Consider the following 22,325-nt stretch of genomic DNA (forward strand, 5'->3'; position numbering starts at 1 on the left):
AGGTACTTGCAACAAAGGGAGGAAGGCGCTCGGGGTACGTAAACAAAAGCAAGACGGAAGGGGAGGTGCGAACCAACCAAAGCGCCCATATAAGTCGCGGCGAGGGACGGCGGGACGAAAGCAGTCTGATTCATTTCCCATTCAAGCTACTTTCCTTCACAGAACTGAAGCTGCCCAGCCAGCCTTTCAAGCTTTTTATTCAAGCGCAACCACACAATCACAATCACCCAAATCATGTCGGGCATTGGCGCCTCGAGCTACGCACCCAGGTCTCCGGACCTCTCATCCTTATATAGCTCCGCCGGCCCCACTCACCAGCACTGGCAGACCCATTCCGAAGTCCTTCAAGTACCAGACCCCAAACCGTTATCACAGCAAACACTTTTTTCTCCGCAACACCAACACCACCACTTACAAGCGCAGTCGCAACCACAACTTCAACCTCTGCCCACCACCACCACCACCACAACTACCACCACCACCACGACACAGCCCTCTGGCCCTTCTGCGAACACGTATCAAGACCATCGCGCTTCGCAATATTGGCAGAACTCGTCGCAGTATCTCCCACCACGCTCTCAGCCCGATCTCAGCTTCTCGACGAACCACTATTCGCAGCCGCAGCAATCCGAGCGCCCGTCTCGCATCCCCTTCACAAACAACCACGCGACAGGGATTTGGAACGCGCAACAGCAAGGTTCGCAACGCGACCTGCATCAATTGCAGAATCAACACCAGTATAGTTACAACCAACAGCAACCGCGGCAGCAACTACAACAACAGGCTTATCCGCAGCTGTTCTCACATACGCAACCGCAAGACCATCAGCAGCAGCGCTTGACGCGATCGCAGGCACAACGGCCCCTCCAGCCTCTTCCCTCGCATACTTCTAATCCCAGTCCGCCACCGGCCCCCGAACAGACCAATATCCAAGCTGCGCCATCCGTAGCGGCGCAGACCACCAATACGATGCCACCCAAGCGAGCCGTCGCGCAAGCTGCGCAGCAACCCCAACCTTCTCCGATCCAGCCCTCGCCCGTAAAGACCAAGTTCCCAACGGCGCGCATCAAGCGCATCATGCAGGCGGACGAAGAGGTTGGCAAGGTCGCGCAACAGACGCCGATCGCAGTGGGCAAGGCACTCGAGCTGTTCATGGTACAACTGGTGACAAAAAGCGCAGACATAGCGCGTGAGCGTAACTCGAAACGCGTATCGGCACAGATGCTCAAACAGGTCGTGGAGTCAGACGACCAGTGGGATTTCCTACGAGAAATCACCAGCAAGATAGAGAACGATGACAAGGAGAAGCCAGCAGCCTTTGCGAGTGGTGGCAGAGGCCGAGCAAAGGCAGAGAGCGAGAGCGAGGAAGAAGCCCAGCCAGAAAAGAAGGGCAGAGGAGGAGCCGGACGAGGAGGAGGGAGGGGGAGGAAGAAGTCTACCGCTTAGAAAGCCAGCGGTCAAAGAAGAGCGAAGTTATAACGCTTGAGGTTAGGCCGAAACACGATTAAACGAATGGAACGGTGGCGTTTCGGCATACTGGGTCACAAATGAGCATACATTGTCCGGCGTTCTCAACATGGAAACAAGTGGTTGGGATATGTCAACTCCTGTAAAGAACAAGTCGTAAACTATGGGCAGAGGTCCCGTTATCAGACTGGCATGGCATGGTGTTCGGTTTGGTCGGTCAGCCGAAGGCTCGGTGTTTGGGTGAACTGGACTGGTTTGTTTGGGTTGGGTAGCCAGCATGGTGTTGCTGGTGTTAGGCAGGGAAGGATACTCTGCTTTACGACCGACATGCGTTGATATTTCTCTTATTTTATCTCGGGGGAGTTGTTGAAAATCAAAGTTTATTTTACAAGCCTTGGTGAAAGCCATATCTCCGCCGAAGCATCTTTATTCCGCGAACTAAGGACGTTCCCATAGAAATGATCTTTTGCCTCCCGGTACGTCACAAGCCACTGTGACACGACAGCCTTTTCAGCTGACTTACAGCTCGAAGTCACAGTCACGCGGCGCAGCTCCTATCGAAGAAGCCAACAGAAGTTGCAAAGGTCGAGTGCCTTGACTGTATTGAGCGCGCAAGAGCAGGTATTGTTTTCCTTCAAGCTTGAAGAATATTTTGACATGGACAGACGATTTCTCACGATAGAGAGTGACAAGACCTTCGACATGAAGTGGAAAACACAAAGAATATGAACCATGTCGTAGATAAGGTAACTCGAATTACGTAGCCATGCCAGGAATGTCTCTCGAGCCGACGGGAGCCTAGAACAATCTTATTTTCCGTCTACCACCTTCATTACGAATCCTCCAACAAACATGTGCATCACTAAGGTAAGTATACCCAGAATCCTGTACCTCCCTCACTCTAGTCAGACGGGCCGTATTGCCAGGCAGCCCTGTATGTCTTTTCGACATCAACGATGGCGGGCTGGTAGGTAGTCAGTAGTCAAGAAATAAGTCACAAGAGGTCGAGAAAGGAACAAGCTTCAAAACAACAGGCAGGAACACGGTCATACGACGACGGGGCGACGTCCTGGTGGATTGATTGCATCTGAATGTCACACAGCACCGGGGTCACTAACGAGGCAGTCCAATAGGTCCTATAGGTCAAGACGATCTACACTAACCACTACACTAACCTCAATCGCTCACCCCGCGTTCCATACGCCCCGGTTCAGGCAGCTTAGTTTCCTTCTTATCTCTGTCCTACCCATCAAACCTTACCTTTACATCCGTCACTGTTACCACTAACCCGGCGGGCGACTTCTTCTCAGGACACATCGGACACATCGTGTACCTAACATGTGCCTCGAGAGATTGACCCGAGCGGCACCTGTTCAGGTTCAGGATGTCCGCCCAAGGCCGTTCACTACCTGCCAGCCTTCCGCCTCTTCCCGATGAGGCTTCTGTCCCCTTCTCGTCCTTGTTCGACAACTTCGATCTAGCTACGGTCGATTCAACAGTTCAGTTTGCCAACAGGGGCATCTTTATCGCCTCAGATGGTCGTCGCTACCTCTTCCAGAGCATACCTGAGTCGGATACGCCAGTCGCTTCTCCGGCCAACTCGACTGCTCCGAGTAGCATACAGCCAGATACAAACCCAGCACAGTCGCCGCACGAGTTACACGACCGCAACAATGCCTCTCTCAGGGGACGACAGATGTCGAACGCAAGTTCGCGATCACAGGCTTCAAGTTTCCGGACAGCGCATAGTGGGCGTTATACCACTAACGTATCCCCTGCCGCCTTGGACATAGCCGGACCTCATTCCGCTACTATTCCTCAGGACGTCACCAACATGATGTCCCACCTCAACATCAACCACTTCAACGGTGCGGCACCATACTTTGGAGAGTCTGATGGGGGCGTAGGACTTGCCGAGGTTCTCACGGAACGTGACACGGATCCATGGACCCCCGAGAGTCCTGTCGACAACAGACCTGTCTCTCCCCGAACCCCTTCTAACCAACATCGCCTGGAATCATTTCACCACGGCTACAATCAGTCCACACAATATATGCGTACATCAAATCTAACGGCCGGCTTGAGCACACCGGCAGCTCAAGCCACTTACAATGGAGGTCATCAAGTCGACGGTATCAACTACGGCGGGTTTGTGACAGGCGCGAACTTTGCTTCTTCACAAGGGCCTCGTCGACAAGCACCGCCTACGGGACCAGTCCTCGAGTCTTTGATGGAATCATCATATCCTCAATATCCAACGTCTCCGACTAGGCACTCTTCGATTCCGTACTCGCCTACGTCGCCCATCTTGTCGCCTGATTACGAGAAAGAGTTTGTCAGTTCTGACGGCGCATATGTTTACTCAAGCTCTCCTCACTCGGTTGTCCACGAGCCGTGCTCCTTATATCCTGGTCGTGGAAGGGGCGGTAGTGGGAGCGGAGTGTTTGTTGGAGCTGCGCAGAACAATGTGGTCAGTATAGGAACTTCGACTAACCGGCTTGATACCAGAACCGCAGTTGTTGTGGTTCCGGAACGACATGCTTCTTCGTTTTCGAGTGATAGCAGGAGTACGGGCCGAGATCACGTATTGCCGGGGGAGGATATTTTGTTTGATGGGTGAGTTTATGTCCAGTCTCGAGAAACTGCTGCCTGCTAACGGAGACATGTGAAAGGCCAGTTAAGAGCGCGCCAACACTTGCGTCCTCGGCGTTTGAAGATGGAGAGCTCAAGATTTTCCGCAATACGACTACGAAAGATTTGAGGTTCCATTGCAGAGTTGGCACATATTCTGAGACTTTTTGGAGCGAGTTTTCACCTTCTCATCCCTCCAAAAAAAAAAAAAAAAACCGATTAACTAACCCCCATAACAGTCAAAGCCCGAAACGCCCAACTCATCCCCGTCTACGCCTACGACCCCCGCTTCCTCAACGTCATCTGCCTGCACGACAAAGAAACCGAAAAGTCCAACCCGGGCTACATGAACTCCTCTCCCATACCAGGATCAGGCAACGGACACCCAAACGGCATCTACCAATTCCCCCGCCTCGCAGACCTCTGCCACTTCCAAGCCCAACTCACCGGCGAAAAGGTGCTGCTGGACATCAGCAACGTCAAGCTCATCCGCCTAAGTAAAGCGAACAACGGCGCAAGCGACACTTACTCGAGCGTGCGGCTGCAGATCTGGCATGAGGATCTAGATTCCACAAGCAGAAGAAGGGGGATGCAATCTGATAAGGCGAGTTTTGTGACGGCTGGTACGGCGCTGTCGGGACCGCTCCGCGATAGACAGGTTGCTAGTTCGAGCAAGTTGATTGTTTACTTGGGAAGGTTGGGGGAGTATGTGCAGACTTTTATTACGGATGATATTGAGGTGAAGGCGGAGGGGCAGACGAAGGTTAGGTTGAGGCCGAGGAGGGCGGGGGTTTTTAGTAGGGAGGGGAGTAGGTGGAAGGGGATTAAAGGTTTGTTCTTTGTGTGTTTTGTTGTTTGTCTCTTGCGTTTACAGCTGTTTATCAGATTATGGCTAACGAATGGGTTGTGTACAGCACACATCGAGCAAAGAGACGGCTCAGAAATGGCCGGGTTCAATATCGACGGCCAACCACCCAACCCAGATGCCGAGTACGGTTATGATCTTTACAAGATGTTTGAGATTGAGTTTGAGAATCCGCCTAGTAAGTTTCCCTTCTTCAGAGCTTTCCTCGCTAAATGCTAATTAAAGGGGTGCTTCAAGGCCAAGACAGCTTCATCAGGAGATGGGGAGAAGTCATTGCCGAACGCAGACAGCAGAGAGAGAAATTGAAGGTCATTCAGGAGGAGTTGAAAGCGGTGGGAGGGTTGTATGGGAAGACGGCTATGGAGATTCGGATGTGATACCTATCTTACCACTGGCACATCAACTCTGGACTCTTGGTACTGGAGTATGTTGGAAGGACAGTGTCGACAGGGCATGCTGGGATATAATATTCTTGTAGATTTCTTTGGTGACCTTATCACACTCACTTGGGGAATTATGGAATTCGGTGAGCGGGGAGTCAGGTGTCGGATCGGGATCGGGCTATATGGTCTTTTTTGTCATTCTATGTATGTGTTACGAGATACCAGGACTGGATGATATTAGTTTGTATGTTTACTTACAGCTATGATAACCATGGGAACAGAGTTCTGTACACACTACCTAGGTATGTATCACAGCCGATATAACTGATGCCTAGGTCGATACCTAGGTATTCACAGGAAAAAAGCCCGCTACGTAACCAGAACGGCTGGACGAATAAGAACCTCGGAACATGTTTTAGCGATGGTTACCCGATTAGGACGCTAGGGAGAGTGATTATTGGAATCGTGCAGGAGCAGCGGAAAATAAGCTACCCCATGCCATGCATTCCTCATCTCGTCACTAGGCTTAAAGAGGCAAGGTGGTGTATCACTCACTGTGGCCCTGTGGGAAAGATGGGGGGTTTTCTGGGGGGCTTTCTGGGGCGAAGCTTTGGGGGAGTTGGCGAAGCTTCTGATCTCTCGAGTTATGAAGTACAAACTCGGAGCTGTGGTGTTCCCTACTGCCTGATGGTGTCGCTGTCGCTAACTCGCTGTCGATCACAACGAACGGAACAACGGAAAACAGCGGACGAGAAAGCGCAGTGTTTCCGCTGAGAAACCCCAGATTGTTGTAACAGTCTTGGCTACATACCACCACGAGACTAGGCTACCTATCACAGGACTGATGAACCGAGCAGGGTCCCCTCCCTCCCAGCTCCCACACTCTACAAACTGCAGAGGAAATCGTCCTGCACGCCTCTTTTGTCTCTTTGGGGATAGAGGACTTGGCGCTGTGATAGCGACGGTGGCAGGGCGACAGGGCGATTGAGACCTCCAATTATCGCCGTTAATTCACAGCCAGCTTTCCCGCCTGGGCTATCTTCTTCACAGGTGGTTCGTTGGTAAGAAACGTTCCTACCTCCAGCCACGAGACAAGAAGGCCAGGACTTCTTCCTTTTCACCTTCTGTGCTTCTTTCTTGTAGATTACCTCTACAGACGGGCCCCTAGAAACTGGACACAGCCGAGCCGGATCTGATCTCACCTCACGTTGTGTCTGCGTGTCTGCCTCTCTCGCTAATCAATCGCCAATAATCGCCAATGAACAAGCTGCTGTGTTCTGTGTGATGACGGAGTAGGTAATGTCAGTGAGGCTCTGAGCTGCAGTTATCCAGTGGTCTCAGTGGGTGTAACTTTTTGTGAATCGATAAAGGTGAGAAGAGTTCGCTTACCCATCCTCCGTCCTCGAGTGAGATCTCCCCATTTACTCTACCCTTGTGTGTTCTATGTGGCAACTGGTTGTGTTGCCCTCCTCCTCTTACTTGAGGGGGCACCTTGATTAACCAATCCACCAAGATCTAGACCTCCAATTACTCGATTCGTTGACCGTGGGATACACAACGAACGGGTGAGACCTAACCTCTTTAACGGACGTTCACCTGAACTTGTCAAGTTACGCCTCACCTGCGGTCATCATCCAGTTATCGTCCTTTCCTTGAGGGTTCGCTCAACCACTTCGAGGAGGCCCGCGGGCTGAGACCTGGATGACCTGAGCCGCATATCCTTCTTTCGACCTTCGGTCTCTGTGAAGAAGATCCTTTGAAAAACTCTTCTGGAATTTATTCTTCACAAGTTACTGGTTGATCGACTATCGAAAGAACATCAAACACCAATAACTCCCGTCATCTGAACTGGACTGGAGACTAGACTGCATACACGCACGCCTGGCCCCTCGCGCTACGGTTGCGGTGCGCCTTGGGTTCGTTCGTTGTGTTCAGCCGCATTGCTCACTCCCCTCGATTTTTCGGTCACCAACTTGGACATCCAGTGGAATCTCCCAGAGTCCCAGCATTAACCGAAACCAAGACAAGACGGAGGAGGGACTGTCTGCAAAGTCAGTCGAGACAAGATGAACGAACCAACGATATTCGAACAACCCATCCACTCGAAGGATCCAGAGGTGGGCGAGGATGCCATTTATATGCCGGAATATGGAGCGAATGGGAGGGGCCCGTCGCGGGTTGGAGAGGAGGGAGAGGAGGAGGATGATTTTAGGGATTATGTGTTTCCTGAAGGTTAGTTCATCTCTATCGAGGTTTTGCCGGTCTCTTCTGCCTCTGTTCGGTCTTTGTTCAGTCTTTCTTCAGTCTTTCCTCAACTTCTTCCCAGCCTCTGTTCAGCTTCTTCTCAACCTCTCTTCACCTCTCTCTTCACCTCTCGCTAACACCCCCATCACAGAGCGAAAGCTAGGAACATGGTCCACAGCATTCCTCATCATCAACCGCGTCATCGGCGCCGGCATCTTCTCAACGCCATCATCCATCATCCACAACACCAATAGCGTCGGTGCCACGCTCCTCTTCTGGGTGTTGGGTGGTGTAATGACCTTTTGGTGAGTTGCGGTCCACCCTTCAGTCACTTGCCCTACCCAACTTCCACTTGAAAGCAAGAAAGCAAGCCAGCTAACTCCCATTCAACCAACCACAAAGCGGCCTAGCCGTCTACCTAGAATTCGGCACCGCCATCCCTCGTTCCGGTGGAGAGAAAGTTTATCTCGAACGCGTCTACCGCAAACCCAAGTACCTAGCAACCTGCATCTTCGCCGTGCAATTCATCCTCTTTGCCATCTCCACCGCCGGCTCCGTTTCCTTTTCCTCCTACCTCCTCCGCTGCGTGCTCGGCAGCAGCAGCAGCAGCAGCAGCAGCACTTCCGGCCAAGCCCAAGAAGAAGCAACCAAATACGACGGCACCTGGCTCAACCGGGGCATCGCCGTAGCAGCTATTACTGTCGTCTGTCTCATCCACGCGTTTCTTCCGCGATTGGGCATCTGGCTGTCCAACGGTTTGGGGGTGTTCAAGTTGGTGCTGTTGAGTTTGGTGGTTTGCACGGGGTTTGCGGCGTTGGCGGGGAGGATGGAGGGGGAGAGCCCGGGGAATTTTGGGAGTTTTGATGGGCCGGGGGATGCCACTGGGAATTATGGAGACGATCAGACGGATGGGATGGGAAAGGATGTGGCGGGGAGTGCGGCGGGGTATGCGTTGGCGCTGTTGCAGGTGTTGTATAGTTATGGGGGGTGGGAGAATGCCAATTATGTGAGTACAACAACTCTATTGACGGATTGTTATGAGAGGAGGGAGGAGAAGTGCTAATGAGAGGATTGTTTGTGTAGGTGTTGAGCGAAGTGAGGGATGCGCCGAGGACGTTGAGACTGGCGGCGCCGATTGCCATCGCGACGGTCACCGTACTCTATGTCCTTGCGAACATTGCTTATGTGAGTATAAAACCCATTCTTCATCCCTTCCCAGGCCTTCCATCTCTGACCTCTCAACGACGACAGTTCGCCGCCATGACCAAAGACGAACTCTCCAAATCCGGCGTCGTCCCCACCGCCATCTTCTTCACCCGCGTCTGGGGCCCCTCGGCCTTCACCGACCGCGTCATGCCTCTCTTCCTCGCCCTCTCGGCGCTCGGCAACGTCTTTGCGCAATCCTTCGCCATGCCCCGCGTGAAGCAGGAGCTCGCAAAGGAAGGGACGCTTCCCTTCTCGCGCTTCTGGGCGAGCGACTGGCCCGAGCAAAAGTCGCCCACGGGCGCCATCCTGCTGCACTGGATCTTCACCGTGGCGCTGATTCTCGGGTCCAGCACCAAGGATGTGTACCAGTTTTTGTCAAACATCTTTACCTACTCGGGCAACTGGATCAAGGTCTTCCTTGGGGTAGGGTTGTTGTATCTCAACTTTACACCGAGCGAGAACTGGGCGACGCCGGAGAATAAGAGGTTCCATAGTTATCCCGTCTTGACCGTGTTTTGGGTGGTCGGGCTGCTGTATACCTGTGCGGCGCCGTTCATTCCGAATAAGCTGCTCACCAAGGTTCACTTTTCTGTGGTGCCGGCGCTGGGGACGGGCATGTTGGTCATTGGCGTGGTGTATTGGGTGGTTTGGGCCAAGGTGTTGCCGGCGTTTGGGTTTTCGATTCAGCACGAGGTGGTGGTGCTGCCGGATGGGAGTGAGAGGGTTAAGTATAAGAGGGTGAGGCCGAGGGGAGGAAGAGGTGGTGCGAGGAGGAGGAGGAATGGGGGGAGGGGAGGGGGGAGAGGAGGGACGACTGTTGTGTGGAGGTGACCTATTAGGTGGTGTTTTGATGCGTGATAGAGAAGATACAAGGTAGATCAATGATTCGCGTCTTCGTTTCAGGAACGAGATAAAAGGGGATTTGTTTACTTTGGATGGAGTCTTTGTCCTTTTACCCCTTTTTTGAGCAGAGCCCCTTTTCGGACGCACTGGCATCGATCTGCTTGGGCGGGTGGAACTGATTTGTCTGATCAACATGCCGTGGGTTAGATATTCGTGTTCACAATACGAGATGCAAAATTGATATTGGATAAAATGAGTGCCAAAGTTGAACTTGCAGTCTTGTTGATAGGATCTCGGATCCCAACGGCAACTGTTTCAGCGGTCGTTACTGTAGCAGGGGAAGACACTGCAGCCGAGGCGGACAGTCGGCAGGTGGGGAACGGGACGCGGGGCTCCATCGGGCCTAGCGGACCCCGTTCAATGGCCGTGTTTATCGAGTTCAGTGGACTGCGGCCCCTGGACGGCCAAGTCTCCAACATTGACCACCTCCTCCACCTTCGGAACACTGCACTGACTTGGTGTCCTTCTTGGGAATCCCGGCATTCCCATGATTCCACACTACTTGGACTGGCATTACTAACAACACCACATTTCAAAGACGCACACCAACAACGAGTAACAACCAAAGTGCGCCCGGTCCCGTCAGCCATGCTCCAGCCCTACGCCGTCGACTCCGTTCATGTTCAAGTCCGATGAGGCATCGCTGCGCATGCATGCCTTGCCCTCTGTATTTGTCTAGTACCAGTACCAGTACCAGTACCAGCTCCAGTTCCAAGTAGCTCCCGTCTACCTAGCTGCTCGATTCTCCCACCTACGCCCACGCCTACGCCTACGCCTCGCTTCAACATTTTCAGCCTCCCGACTCGACTCTTTCCTCCCATAATCTCCGAGTCGATCCGCGGTCGACCCTCGTTGCGCCATAACCAATGTCTTGGGACTTGTTAAAGCGGTTCCTCGAGAGCGACGTCTTCAACCAAAACCCCTTTCTCTCCGTCTCCTATCTCTCGTCAGTCACCCATTGCTTACCCCTCCTCCTCTTCTCCTCACTCGGCGCGGCGCGTATACTGTCCTCCAGAACTAACATGACCGCATCGCCAGACGATATGCCGACCACATAGGAATTCACCATGTGCTGTGCAGCAAGCTGCGCCAGTTCCCCTACGAGGACATCGAGTTCTTCCTCCCTCAGCTATGTCACCTTGTCATCAGCATCGACAATGAGTCCATGGCCCTGGAGGAGTTCCTCCTCGATCTGTGCGAGGAGTCGGTCACAGCAGCCTTGTTGGTGCGCAACCCCATACACCATCTGTACACAACTACCTTGCTGATATCTCGCCCGCTCGCAGACATTCTGGCTCTTCCAAACATACCTACACGACCTATCCTCTAATCCACAGGCCCATGCCTTCAAAACATGCCAGAGAGTGTACAACAAGGTGCAGCACATTGTCTTCGGCGTCGCCGACAGCGCAAGGAACGAGAAGATCACGGAAAACGCATTGCCCGTGACTGTCCTAGGGAGCTTCGTTCTCGCCAGTATCGCCGCCCCGTTTCTCCCTCATTGGGCTGGCCCGCTGGCCGTCGCGCAAGCCCGGAAGCCCCGCCCGCAAGTCATCGAACATGTGTCCGACGCTACTCCCGTCAACGCCACCCCACCTGCTCGCGCGCATACCGTCACTGCTGGTACAACAAAATCGAGACGGGCAAAGGAGGTCCGCCTCACGAGCTCATCAGACCACCAGCTCCAGACCAACAGCCCGGTGGCGCATCGTCCCAAGCCCAAGATCAAGGAACCTGAGCCCGACTCCCGGCCGACATCTTCAGGGTCTTCTATCAAAACGCCGATAGAGTCTAAGCGGCCTGCTCCTTTCGATTCCAACCTCTTGGAGGCACGCCTTAGTTCATCTTCGCTGCCTCTACCGACGTCAGATGCCAAGTCTCCGGGTCTTGTTCACAGGCCGACCACTCCGGCCCTGGGGCTGCGGCCAACGGCTGGAGTGAACAGGAGGCACTCCCACCATGTCAAAACTCTCTTGAATCAAGCGGACATGAGCCACACACAAAAGATGCGGCTCCTAAAACAGAACTACTTCCACTGCCAGACGGCTTTTCTGACAGCGCTGGAGAATATCTCGAATCGACTGGTAATAGTACCAAAGGCCGCACGCCTAAGTGCCCTACGCGCTGAGCTGGCTCTAATCGCACAAGAGCTCCCGGCCGAGGTTGATATCCCAGTCATCTGCCCTCCCACCTTGGTAGACGGTTCTCCTTCGCAGAGCAGACACCACAGGATAGTCCGTCTTAACCCGGCCGAGGCCACGGTACTGAACAGTGCTGAGAAAGTGCCTTTCTTGCTTATGGTTGAGATCTTGAGGGAAGATCTCACGTTTGACCCGGATTCTCAAGACAACCAGAGACTTCTTACACAACTTTTGGCCGAACAAGGAACCAGGAGGCGGATATTTGACCTTTCCGAGTCTTCTAGGATACCAGCCGCCCCCCATTCTCAAGAGCAGGTTATCGATAGTGTCTTTGAGCCTTCCTCGGGGGATCTTGGGCACTCACCACTAATGAAACCGTTCGAAGACGAGCCCTTTGCGATACAGCATAACCCCGTTCCTGGCGGTCTCCGCCATGCTAACACTACCGGGACCAGTTCAACACAATTCGTTGACCTGACGTCAACGCCTCGGAGTTCTGGCACTTCAGGATCCTCTACCCCACCTTTTAGGAGGATGACCCTCCAAAGTCCGCGCAGCAACTCGGCCGACCAACCTGATTTCTCTGCCCTTGCCATTCATATGCGGACAGCCTCGCAAATGTTGGCGCAGTTGGATGCAACAAGTGGCAAGCGACCGCGTCATGAAGTGGCCGCAATCAGAGCAAAGATTATCGCCAGCATGCAGAGTCTAGAGGAGGAGAGCTTTGAAGTACACGATAGCCAAGGGCCGACCTTCGAGATGATTATGGCCAAGGCCAGTGCAGAAAATGCCATCAACGGCAATACCGCTACGGACGAAGAAATTGAGGCTCCCCTAGAAAAGGTCGAGTCCAATGTGAACCCCAACGCCGGTCTCGCGAGGATGGAGAACGATATCAAGACGGGCGGTCTTCAGCGCAAGGGCGATCGCGATGATCCCAGCGCCGCCGTCTTCGGAGAAGCCTGGGAGATGAAGAAGGAGCGTATCCGCAAGTCCTCTCCCTACGGCTGGATGAAGAACTGGGATCTCGTCAGCGTCATCGTGAAAACGGGTGCGGATCTCCGTCAGGAGGCATTCGCCTGCCAGCTGATTCGCGTGTGCCACAAGATCTGGGTGGAGCACAACGTGCCCGTCTGGGTGAAGCTCATGCGCATTCTCGTCACGGGCGAGTCGTGCGGTCTGGTAGAGACCATCGCCAACGGCGTGTCTCTGCACTCTATCAAGCGCAGCTTGACGCTGGCCACGGTCGAGTCCGGTCAGAACCCTAGGAGGAGGATCGCGACGCTCAAGGACCATTTCGTCAAGGCGTTCGGTCTGCCCGAGAGCCAGGCATACAGGTCGGCTGTGGACGCGTTCAAGAGGTCGCTGGCTGCGTATAGCATCATTTCGTATGTGCTGCAGCTGAAGGATAGGCACAATGGCAATGTGCTTATTGATAATGAGGGGCACATCATTCATATCGACTTTGGCTTCATGTTGTCGAACTCGCCTGGCTCGGTCGGGTTCGAGGCGGCGCCGTTTAAGTTTACGTATGAGTATCTGGATGTGCTGGGTGGTGTGGACTCGCAGGATTTTGCGGACTTTAAGCAACTCTGCAAACAGGCTTTCCAGGGTATGTTCTTATCTCTTCTCTCACCAATCAATTTCAGCAAGTAAGCACAAATGACTAACGAGATTATTGCCTATAGCCCTCCGTCGCTCAGCAGACAACATCATCGACCTCGTCGCCATGATGGGCCGAGAGTCCAAGATGCCTTGCTTCGGCGCGGGCATCTCGCAGGTGACAACCTCGCTACGGGCAAGGTTCCAGCTGCAGCTGAGCAAAGACGAGGCGGAACAGTTTGTGGAGACGGATCTGATTGCTAAGTCGTTGGGAAGTTATTATACACGACTGTAAGTTTTGAAACCCCAATGATGGTTGGAGAGAAAGAGAGGAGCGTAATGCTAACGAGGGTGAAAAAACCAGTTACGATACTTTCCAGTATAGGACGCAGGGGATTTACTAGACAGGTCTTGAGGACCTCCGAAGAGGATCAGGTCCGTGATGGATGGCACTTGGAAGGGGGATGGAAATGTCGGATGAAAGAAAGCATCGGTAATGGGATGGAAAGGAGACGGGATGGAAATACCCTTCGTTTTTAGCTGAGGGCAAGGGAGGATTTAAACGTATATATCATTGTTCTTAAACGTTGGGAACGGCAAGTTCAAACGCACATGGGGGAACAGAAAGGAAGAACCAGAGGGGGAAGGAAGAAGGCGAGAACAGAAGTGGTAAATTTGAGAGTTCAATCGATTTAAGAAGGGGCATCTCGGCGGCGTTTACAAAGATTTATTATGATGGGTGCACTATACTAGTTGCTATATAGCGGATTACATCCATGTGTTTACAAACTCTTTGGGTTTATTCTGGTGAGTTGTTCTATAGTCTTTGCCTTTTCGTGTCCTTCTCACCCTTTGTTCACCCTCTTTTCACCCTCTTTTCAACTTCTCTCAGTCGGTCGTCACTTCCGATATCCCTAAAGTAAATGTTCGCAAAGCACCTGCCAGTCACCACACTCTCACATCACCTCCTTCGACACAAGACCTCAGGTGCAAGTGCTCAACAGGAAACCGAAGGACTACGAAATCCCAATTTCCCATTACATTACTTCCTTAAATTCCCCCCCCCCCCTTCCCATCACCCCCTTCCCACCCAATAACCCCATCACATCCCCCAAAATTCCATTCCCCAAAACATGGGTTTTCCTGCCCCTGCCATGAGCAGCTAGCTTTCCAGTCCCTTTTCGATTTCCCATTTCGACTTCCTGCATCTCTGCGGCATGGAGAGCTTTTGAGGAGGAGTGAAAGGTTTAAGATGACTCGGGGGATGGATAATATGGATGTGTGGACGGGTAGGTAAGGTAGGTAGGTGGATCAAGGACACACAAAGTCCAGGCAGACAGACGCCATCCGAGCGGGATGTTTGAAACTGGGGTCATTATTCCTACTTACGCAGTTGATGGTACACAACACAAAAATCCTTCTTCGGAGTCAGCAGCCTCTAAGTCCGAAAGGTACCTACCTTTGAATGTGTTTGTTCTCGCACGGTTTTTCGTACAGAGCGTTTGAGATAACTCAAATTAGAGGTACTCAACTCGACTCGACTCAATTCGACCCAGCAGCTCAACTCAATTTGAGACCACCCACCCAGTACGAGTTACAACTCATCTCGAGGGTCCCTCCCGACTTGAGTTTGGCGAGTTGGCCGCCTTCTTTTTGAGTATAAAACCGGTCGTATGAGGAAGGTTCTTTATACGAAAAACCGTACCAGTACCAGAAAAAAACGCAGTCTTTGTGTGTTGACTTGGTTGTATCTATGCCCGTGGCGAACGGACTCGTAGGTACGTATAGAAGACACATGGTGGCCAGTAGTGAAAACGCCACGGCTACTTTACTTGAGCTTCACACTCACCATTTCGAAGAGTCCTCGAATTTGAAATAAGCTTCAATGACCATAGATCGGACTAGTTGCCTTTTCTGGAGACAGTGAGTGGTAGTATGTATGTCAGTCTATGAGTGGACTTGCAAACCATGTCTCGCCTCGCCTTCCATGCGCATAAGCTGAGGTTGCTTCCCCGGGCTGACAGAGATGTATGTGGTTCTCAAATCCGGAAGGATTCTGCACCGTGAATCCTTCGAGATAAGATGACATGATAGCTCGTAAATCGGCCGCACAACGTTCGGTCCTCAGTAGCATGATTGGTATGTATCACCATCATGTTCAACCTCGGAAAAGCATCCATCTATCTTCAAGTGAGCCGGGTTGTCGAATGGGGAAAAATGACTGGTCTGGGAGTGGTTGTGCAAAATTGTCTGAAACGACTTTCTTCCAACAACAAGTCTATTTCTTGATAACACGGAGCTTATTTTGTTTGCACAACATTTATCCCGTGCTTGCTGGAACAGAGGCCCCTCCACACACCTCGGCTGGTCGTTAATTAGTCACTTAGTGTAGTAGCGCAAAGAGGACTGCCAACGCGACTCTGCAATGCAGAAGGCTAATATCCAGAGGATGGCAAGACTGGATAGCACCGCAGTCTCAAGCGGCCGAATTGGGAAGGGGTCGGCTTGATCCCGTCGGGTCAACCACTCGGTTCTTTTCCATGGACTAGAAACCCGACGGGAGGCTATATTGCCTGGGTATTGGTGCAGGAAAGTTTTGAATTGCTTGCCCCTTTGAAGAGTCATGTGCTGCTTGGCTTCGTTGGGTGATGTTCCGCTGTTGCAAGCAGATCAAGGTTGTTAACGACCATGTATTGTTTGTAGCGTCGTATTCGTGCAACAAGCTTAAAGAAACAATAAACGGGCAGTTGATGGAATCGAGCAGTGTAACCCTCTCCTGGTTGATGCCTGGCCTTTTGTGAACAAAACCACGCCTTGCGCACACCCTCTTGCTGCTCCCGCCCAATGTGACGCTTCAAAGGCAAGAGAGCACGACATGGGGAGGATGTGAAGTATTGCAGATTGTGGCCCCTCTATGCCCATATGCGAAGCGCTTGCAACGTCAAAGAGAGTTGGGCTGTGTAAGAAAATAGATGTCGAGGAGAAGGACGGAACTAAGCAAGGCGAGAGTTGATGAAAACGTGCTTGAGAAAGAGATGCAATCTGGGGGAATATCTGGGGGTTAAGTGTCACCAGTTTTCACCAATCCCGGCGTATTCTCGGAATTTCGCACCCTTTGAACACTCTTAATAGGCCGCTGTTGCATTCGGTCGTCGACTGTGCGGTTCATCACACCGGATTTTGAAGGTGTTTGGTGTAGGAATGTTGACAGCTCTGTTGAGGCTCTCCCTCGTCTTCAAGAGCTCAACTCTGGTCTTCCGGTGTTAGCGCTCCCCCATATGGTTAGGCTGATGGTAAATGTCAAAACTGCCACGAGGTGAGCGGCAGCAACCGTGGCGTCGGAGTTGGAGAGACAAGATCCATGCTTGACCCCCAGGACACCTTCTCAGGAGATACCCTGGCTCCCTGGTTCGCCAGCATGGCCTGTTTGAAGCTTATTCTCTCCACGACTTTGCGGGCACAGAGAAAGTGGACATCAAGATGCTGTAACAAAGGAGAACCCTACCAGACTTATAACTGCTGGCTCGTCTACCAAGGCAATGATGCAGGTGAACTTCGCGGCGGTGCACTGCCAATGCAGACGCACTGGAAAGGACGGAAAGTTGCAGCAGCATTCAACATGGAGAAATGGATGAGGTTCAGTTGCGGTCTGCCACCGCGGACCAATCACACACAAGACTCGGCTGTCTTTCCAACGAATCATCAACAGCCTAACGCGGGCGATCTGGTCCATGTTTAAATCTTGCGCAGGTCAGTATCGAATCGGTTCGCCAGACGTGGGCCTTTTTGGTTCCTGCTGTTCCTGCTGGCCAGCCCCTTCTCCGCGGTCAATATATCTTGGTTAGCATGGTCTCTTACAAAGAGCTTAGTATTGACACATCCCGCTCACAATGCCCCTATTCCCGGCCGAGGTCCTCTTGTCTGTGGCTCTCGCCAGAACAGCTGTAGATTTCAACAAGACCACGCCATACGCAGTACACACCCAATATTGTTGTGTGGCTGGTCACGAGAAGGATTTGGCTGCAGCGTACAAAGAATACTGCTGTGGTAATACGGACAAAGATATCTTTACGCAGAGTTCTGAGAAGAGTCAGCGGGTGTAGTGTACAGAAGGTATCCCTGCTCCCGCCATTCATTCGACGGTTCCTGAATGGACGTTGATGCCCCGATCAGCTCAATCGGAGTTCACCCCAGTGAGCCCGCAATGAGCTCAAGCACCGGAGACGTTGAAACGCCCAGGGGCCCAGCTGGTATAACCCCATAATTGACACCAAAAACGCTTTCCCACCATGTGGGCCGCAGATTTTATGCTAGACTTGTCATGGCGATCCTTGATCCATATCAAGACAAGTGCCGCTTGCGAAGCCGAAGTTGCAACAAATTGCCCCAGAGACCAACGCTCAACTTATTGACAAATACACAATCACGAACAAGGCCTGACAGGCACATCTGTGGAAGTGAAATCCTGGGGTTGATACACCATCTCCATCCCCTCAGGCTCCCATCCCCGTCCATTCAGGTAAGCCCACTTACATACACCCCATACAACCACACCAATAATCAGCCAGCCTTTCCTTCCGGGGTGCCGAGAACCGCTCCAAGGCCCCCTCAGGCTCATCCTCTCTCTCTACCTCACTCTACCCAGCACTTTACCAGTCATATTATCACGCAAAACTCTGCATACTTGCTACCATTTGACTGTCTCTTCTTTCGGCCAGGGACATGGACACACCCTGAGCCTCCGATACTGATTCACCGGCACGCAGTGACCCCCTCCCGTGCCCCTTCTCCGCCTGGCATCTGAGAATAGGTACAGTCTCCAGTACAGCCTAGATCGAGGAGAAGTGGAGCGGTGTCGTTGCTAGTTTCTTGGGGTGATTGGAGCCGTTGGAGCCTTTCTGGAGCCCCTGCTGGAGTCTTTGGAGTCTCGTGGAGCCTCCGGGGCAATAAGTGTGGAGTTCGCCAATTACTGCATCCCAAATTCCTCTGCTGAAAGAGCCCAAGAGCCCCCGGATTGCAAATCACCATCCTTGACCTACGACAGCATCCCAGCTTTCCGTTCCCCGGCTTCGTTTCAGTCGGTGCTACCTGACTTCGATCAGATCCCGCCGTAAGTCGACTTTTTCTGGCGAACCGGTCTGCAAACTTCCATTTCTTTTTCCCTCTTTCCCCAATGCCACCGGCCGATTCGCAAGCTCTTAACAACAACTTTTCATCCGACGACCTCGACTTTGCGCCCGGCGGTGACACCCACGGTCACCCGCCGCACTCCGACCCTGCCGCCTTCCAAACCCACCCTCTCGACAAGCTGGATACCTCCAATGACGCGCTGGGCAGCATCAATGCTGCCCACGATTTGGTCGATAACCATTTTGCCGATTTCCAGTTCCACTACGACGACGACTTGGATGGCTCGCCCATGGCCGGCCTTGGCTCCACTGCTTTCGACGACCATGCCCCCGATGTGTTCTCGACAACTTCCCACGCACCGTCCATGAACTCGATCACGGTACAGACGTCGACCTATAATAATAATGGCGCAAACACCGGGAACGGCGGACAGCGGCAGCAGAGCATGGATATGTCCGAAAGCAACACCCCGGATAGCAATCAGAATGCCGGTAATTCGCTCGAGGAAACAGTAGATGAATTCGGCCTTGTGACTGCTGGCTCTGTTGATGGCTCGGCACCAAAGGCCAAGGGGGACAAAACGGACAACACGCCCGCATGGAGCGAGCTCAAGACGAAAGCCGGAAAGGAACGAAAGCGTCTTCCATTGGCTTGTATAGCATGTCGACGCAAGAAGATCCGGTGTTCCGGCGAGAAACCCGCGTGCAAGCACTGTCTCCGATCGCGAATCCCGTGCGTTTACAAGGTCACAGCCCGCAAGGCCGCACCACGAACCGACTACATGGCTATGTTGGACAAGCGACTGAAGCGAATGGAGGAGCGGATTATCAAGATCGTACCAAAATCTGAACAGGAGGGTGCCTCTAACATTACCAGGGCCGTGGTCAAGCCTGCCATACCGGGAACATTAAACAATGTGAAGCAAGCCAACAAGAAGCGCGTTGCTGACGAAGCATTCGGCTCGGATTTGGAAAATTGGGCTCGCGGGCCTTCAAAGTCCAAGATTGACGCGCCAAACAGGACCGCTACGATCCATATCCAGGAGACCGAGGAAAGCAAGCTATTGCTGGAAGGCGGGGATGCGTTGCCATCCAAGGAAATACAAGAACACCTTGCCGAAGTTTACTTTGAAAACATCTATGGGCAGGCCTACCACCTTCTTCACAAACCGAGCTTCATGAGGAAGCTAAAGTATGTTCCCCACTCCAGACATGTTACTTCATATTATCTAACAACGTACAGGGCCGGCGCTTTACCCCCCGTCCTAATTCTCTCTATCTGCGCCGTCGCGGCACGTTTCTCGAACCATCCGAAACTGAACTCAAGCCCGAATTTCCTCCGCGGCGAAGAGTGGGCGGCCGCAGCCCGCGATATAGTGACAAAGAGATATGAATGGCCCAATATCACCATTCTTACATGTCTGCTCATTCTAGGTCTACACGAGTTTGGCACATGCCATGGTGGCCGTAGTTGGGCATTGGGTGGCCAGGCCATCCGTATGGCTTTTGCACTGCAGCTTCACAAAGACTTGGAGCACGATCCTGTACGACAAGCAGGGAAAACACAACTCAGCTTTATCGATCGCGAGATCCGGAGGAGGACCATGTGGGCATGTTTCCTGATGGATCGCTTCAACTCCTCAGGCACAGACCGGCCCACGTTTATAAGAGAGGAGACGTTAAAGGTCCCGCTGCCTATCAAGGAGAAGAACTTCCAGTACGACATGCCAGGTCCAACTGAAACTCTGAGTGGCGAGGTGCTGGAAACACTTCTAGAAGACCAAGATGCTTCAATGGCCAGAGACAACCTGGGTGTTGCGGCCTGGATGATCAAGGCAATTGCTCTCTGGGGTAGAATCATCAACTATCTCAACCAAGGAGGCAGAGAGTTGGATCCTCATCCTATGTGGAGTCCCGAATCCGGTTACGCCAAACTCATTAAACAGACAGAGGATATCTTGACCGACTTACCTGACTCTTTACTATACACACCCGACAATCTACACCTGCACGAAACCGACAACATGGCCAACCAGTTCTTGTTCCTTCACATCGCGATCCAGCAGAATATTTTGTTCATGAACAGGTTTGCCGTTTCGTCCCCTCGGGGTCAACCGGAACAGGAAATCCCCAAGGCTTTCGTAACGAAAGCGGGAGCCAAAGCATTTGCCGCTGCTAACAGGGTATCAGAGCTGTTGAAGGATGCTGAATCACACTTTGTGACTGCTCCCTTTACAGGATACTGTGCCTTCTTATCCAGTACCGTGCACATCTTTGGGATTTTCTCGGGTAACCCTACACTAGAGGCAACATCGAAGCGCAACCTGGCTACCAATGTCAAGTTCCTATCCAAGATGAAGAAGTACTGGGGCATGTTTCACTGGATGTCAGAGAACCTACGGGAGCAGTATCGGACCTGTGCCGATGCTGCGAGGCAGGGAACACCAGCAAACGAGAACCCGACATCCATCTTCCAATACGGCGACTGGTTCGATCGTTATCCCCACGGTGTCTCGCAGTCCGACTTCCTCGACCCCGCCACTTACAAGAAGAAGGAGAAAGGCGACGATGCAGTTCTGGAACAGAAGCCCGAGCTGCACACAGTCGAGGAGTTCTTCACCACGCTCTCCCCACAAGCCGGCGGTGGCGACGGGGGCAGCGTGAACGGGTCAGCAGCATCACGACAACAGCAACAAGCCCAGCAACAACAACAACTCAAGCGCAAAGCCATGGCACGAAAGATCAGCGGCCTACCACAGCAGAACCACCCCAACGGCCTCGACCCCATCCAAACCGACTTCTCCGCACATCAACAACACCCTCCACCAACCGCCGAACAAATCCACTCCGCCCGCCTCCAACACCAACGCACTTTCTCCGGCGCCGGCCCCTCGCCCATTCAAACTAGCGGTCCCGGTGCCGGCGGTGGTCCCCCGGGATCCTTCAACACGCTCTCCGTCCAAGCCCAACAACAAGCGCACTTCTCCCCCGTCTCCCCCGTCGGCGTCTCCCACGCCCACCTCTCCCATCACCACCCGGCCTCTTTCTTCCCTCCCGACCCTTTCTCCCTCCCAGCCCACCTCGGCGCTGCTCACGCCCACGGCATGAGCCACCTAGACCGACAACTCGTCTTCGGCGCGTACGGCGGTCCCACAGCCGCAGGTCTGCATCATGAGCCAGGGCTAGTAGGCGGCGGCGGCGGTAGCGGAGCTGGCGGATGGGGAGGAGGAGGGCACGATGGGGATGGCAGCGGTAGGGATGGGTCAGAGGGGGGATTGCATGCGGCGTTTGCGAACGAGCCCAGCTCGGCGTGGTTCATGCCGTTTAATATGGAGCCGCCGGAGATTGGGGCGGATACGCTCGGCGGGCTTGGAGGGGCGTTGGGTGGTGGGGGGTTGGATAGTTTTTCGGGCATGTTTGGTGTGGGTGGTGGTGGAGGGGGAGGTGGAGGTGGAGGGGGGATGGGTGGGATGCATCATGGGCATTGAGTAAGGGGAACGGTTTTGGGAAAGGTGATGAGTTATGAGTGATGCTGTCAAGCTATAGTATGGTGGAAGGGCGCGAGCGCCGAATATGGATTTGGAAATCGCTCCTGGGTTGGATGACGGATGTGTATATGATACCTTTTTATAATTAGTTCTCTTCGTGTGTTTCAACAGACATAGGCAGGCGTGCGGGAAGAGAGCAAAGCAAAGCAAGCGATGAAAGAGCGAGCGGGCGGGTCGGTCTTTTTAAGTTTCTTACCTACAGAAAT

The 22,325-nt window shown here is 53.0% G+C and overlaps 5 protein-coding genes across 5 annotated transcripts; all 5 read left to right on the forward strand.

Moving 5' to 3' along the window:
- Positions 1–234: 234 nt before the first annotated feature.
- Positions 235–1,446, forward strand: B0H65DRAFT_444150 (uncharacterized protein; the record flags this gene model as incomplete). The annotated part of the gene is made up of 1 exon (XM_062825669.1): positions 235–1,446. One exon carries the CDS (start codon positions 235–237, stop codon positions 1,444–1,446), a length of 1,212 nt encoding a protein of 403 aa, XP_062679044.1.
- Positions 1,447–2,851: 1,405 nt separating this feature from the next.
- Positions 2,852–5,340, forward strand: B0H65DRAFT_510310 (uncharacterized protein; the record flags this gene model as incomplete). The annotated part of the gene is made up of 5 exons (XM_062828387.1): positions 2,852–4,083; positions 4,140–4,246; positions 4,338–4,928; positions 5,013–5,141; positions 5,201–5,340. 5 exons carry the CDS (start codon positions 2,852–2,854, stop codon positions 5,338–5,340), a joined length of 2,199 nt encoding a protein of 732 aa, XP_062679045.1.
- Positions 5,341–7,412: 2,072 nt separating this feature from the next.
- Positions 7,413–9,627, forward strand: B0H65DRAFT_550602 (amino acid transporter; the record flags this gene model as incomplete). The annotated part of the gene is made up of 5 exons (XM_062829750.1): positions 7,413–7,578; positions 7,742–7,895; positions 7,993–8,596; positions 8,674–8,775; positions 8,842–9,627. 5 exons carry the CDS (start codon positions 7,413–7,415, stop codon positions 9,625–9,627), a joined length of 1,812 nt encoding a protein of 603 aa, XP_062679046.1.
- Positions 9,628–10,565: 938 nt separating this feature from the next.
- On the forward strand, positions 10,566–13,846 carry B0H65DRAFT_550603 (kinase-like domain-containing protein; the record flags this gene model as incomplete). The annotated part of the gene is made up of 5 exons (XM_062829751.1): positions 10,566–10,645; positions 10,738–10,924; positions 10,986–13,452; positions 13,529–13,733; positions 13,807–13,846. The coding sequence occupies 5 exons, from the start codon at positions 10,566–10,568 to the stop codon at positions 13,844–13,846; spliced, it is 2,979 nt and encodes a 992-aa protein (XP_062679047.1).
- Positions 13,847–18,615: 4,769 nt separating this feature from the next.
- On the forward strand, positions 18,616–22,236 carry B0H65DRAFT_444153 (fungal-specific transcription factor domain-containing protein; the record flags this gene model as incomplete). Its single annotated transcript, XM_062825670.1, has 2 exons — positions 18,616–21,833; positions 22,209–22,236. The coding sequence occupies 2 exons, from the start codon at positions 18,616–18,618 to the stop codon at positions 22,234–22,236; spliced, it is 3,246 nt and encodes a 1,081-aa protein (XP_062679048.1).
- Between the last annotated feature and the right edge of the window lie 89 nt (positions 22,237–22,325).

Source organism: Neurospora tetraspora (genome assembly GCF_033439725.1).
Source record: "Neurospora tetraspora strain CBS 560.94 chromosome Unknown B0H65scaffold_6, whole genome shotgun sequence".
NCBI classification, from domain to species: Eukaryota; Fungi; Ascomycota; class Sordariomycetes; order Sordariales; family Sordariaceae; genus Neurospora; species Neurospora tetraspora.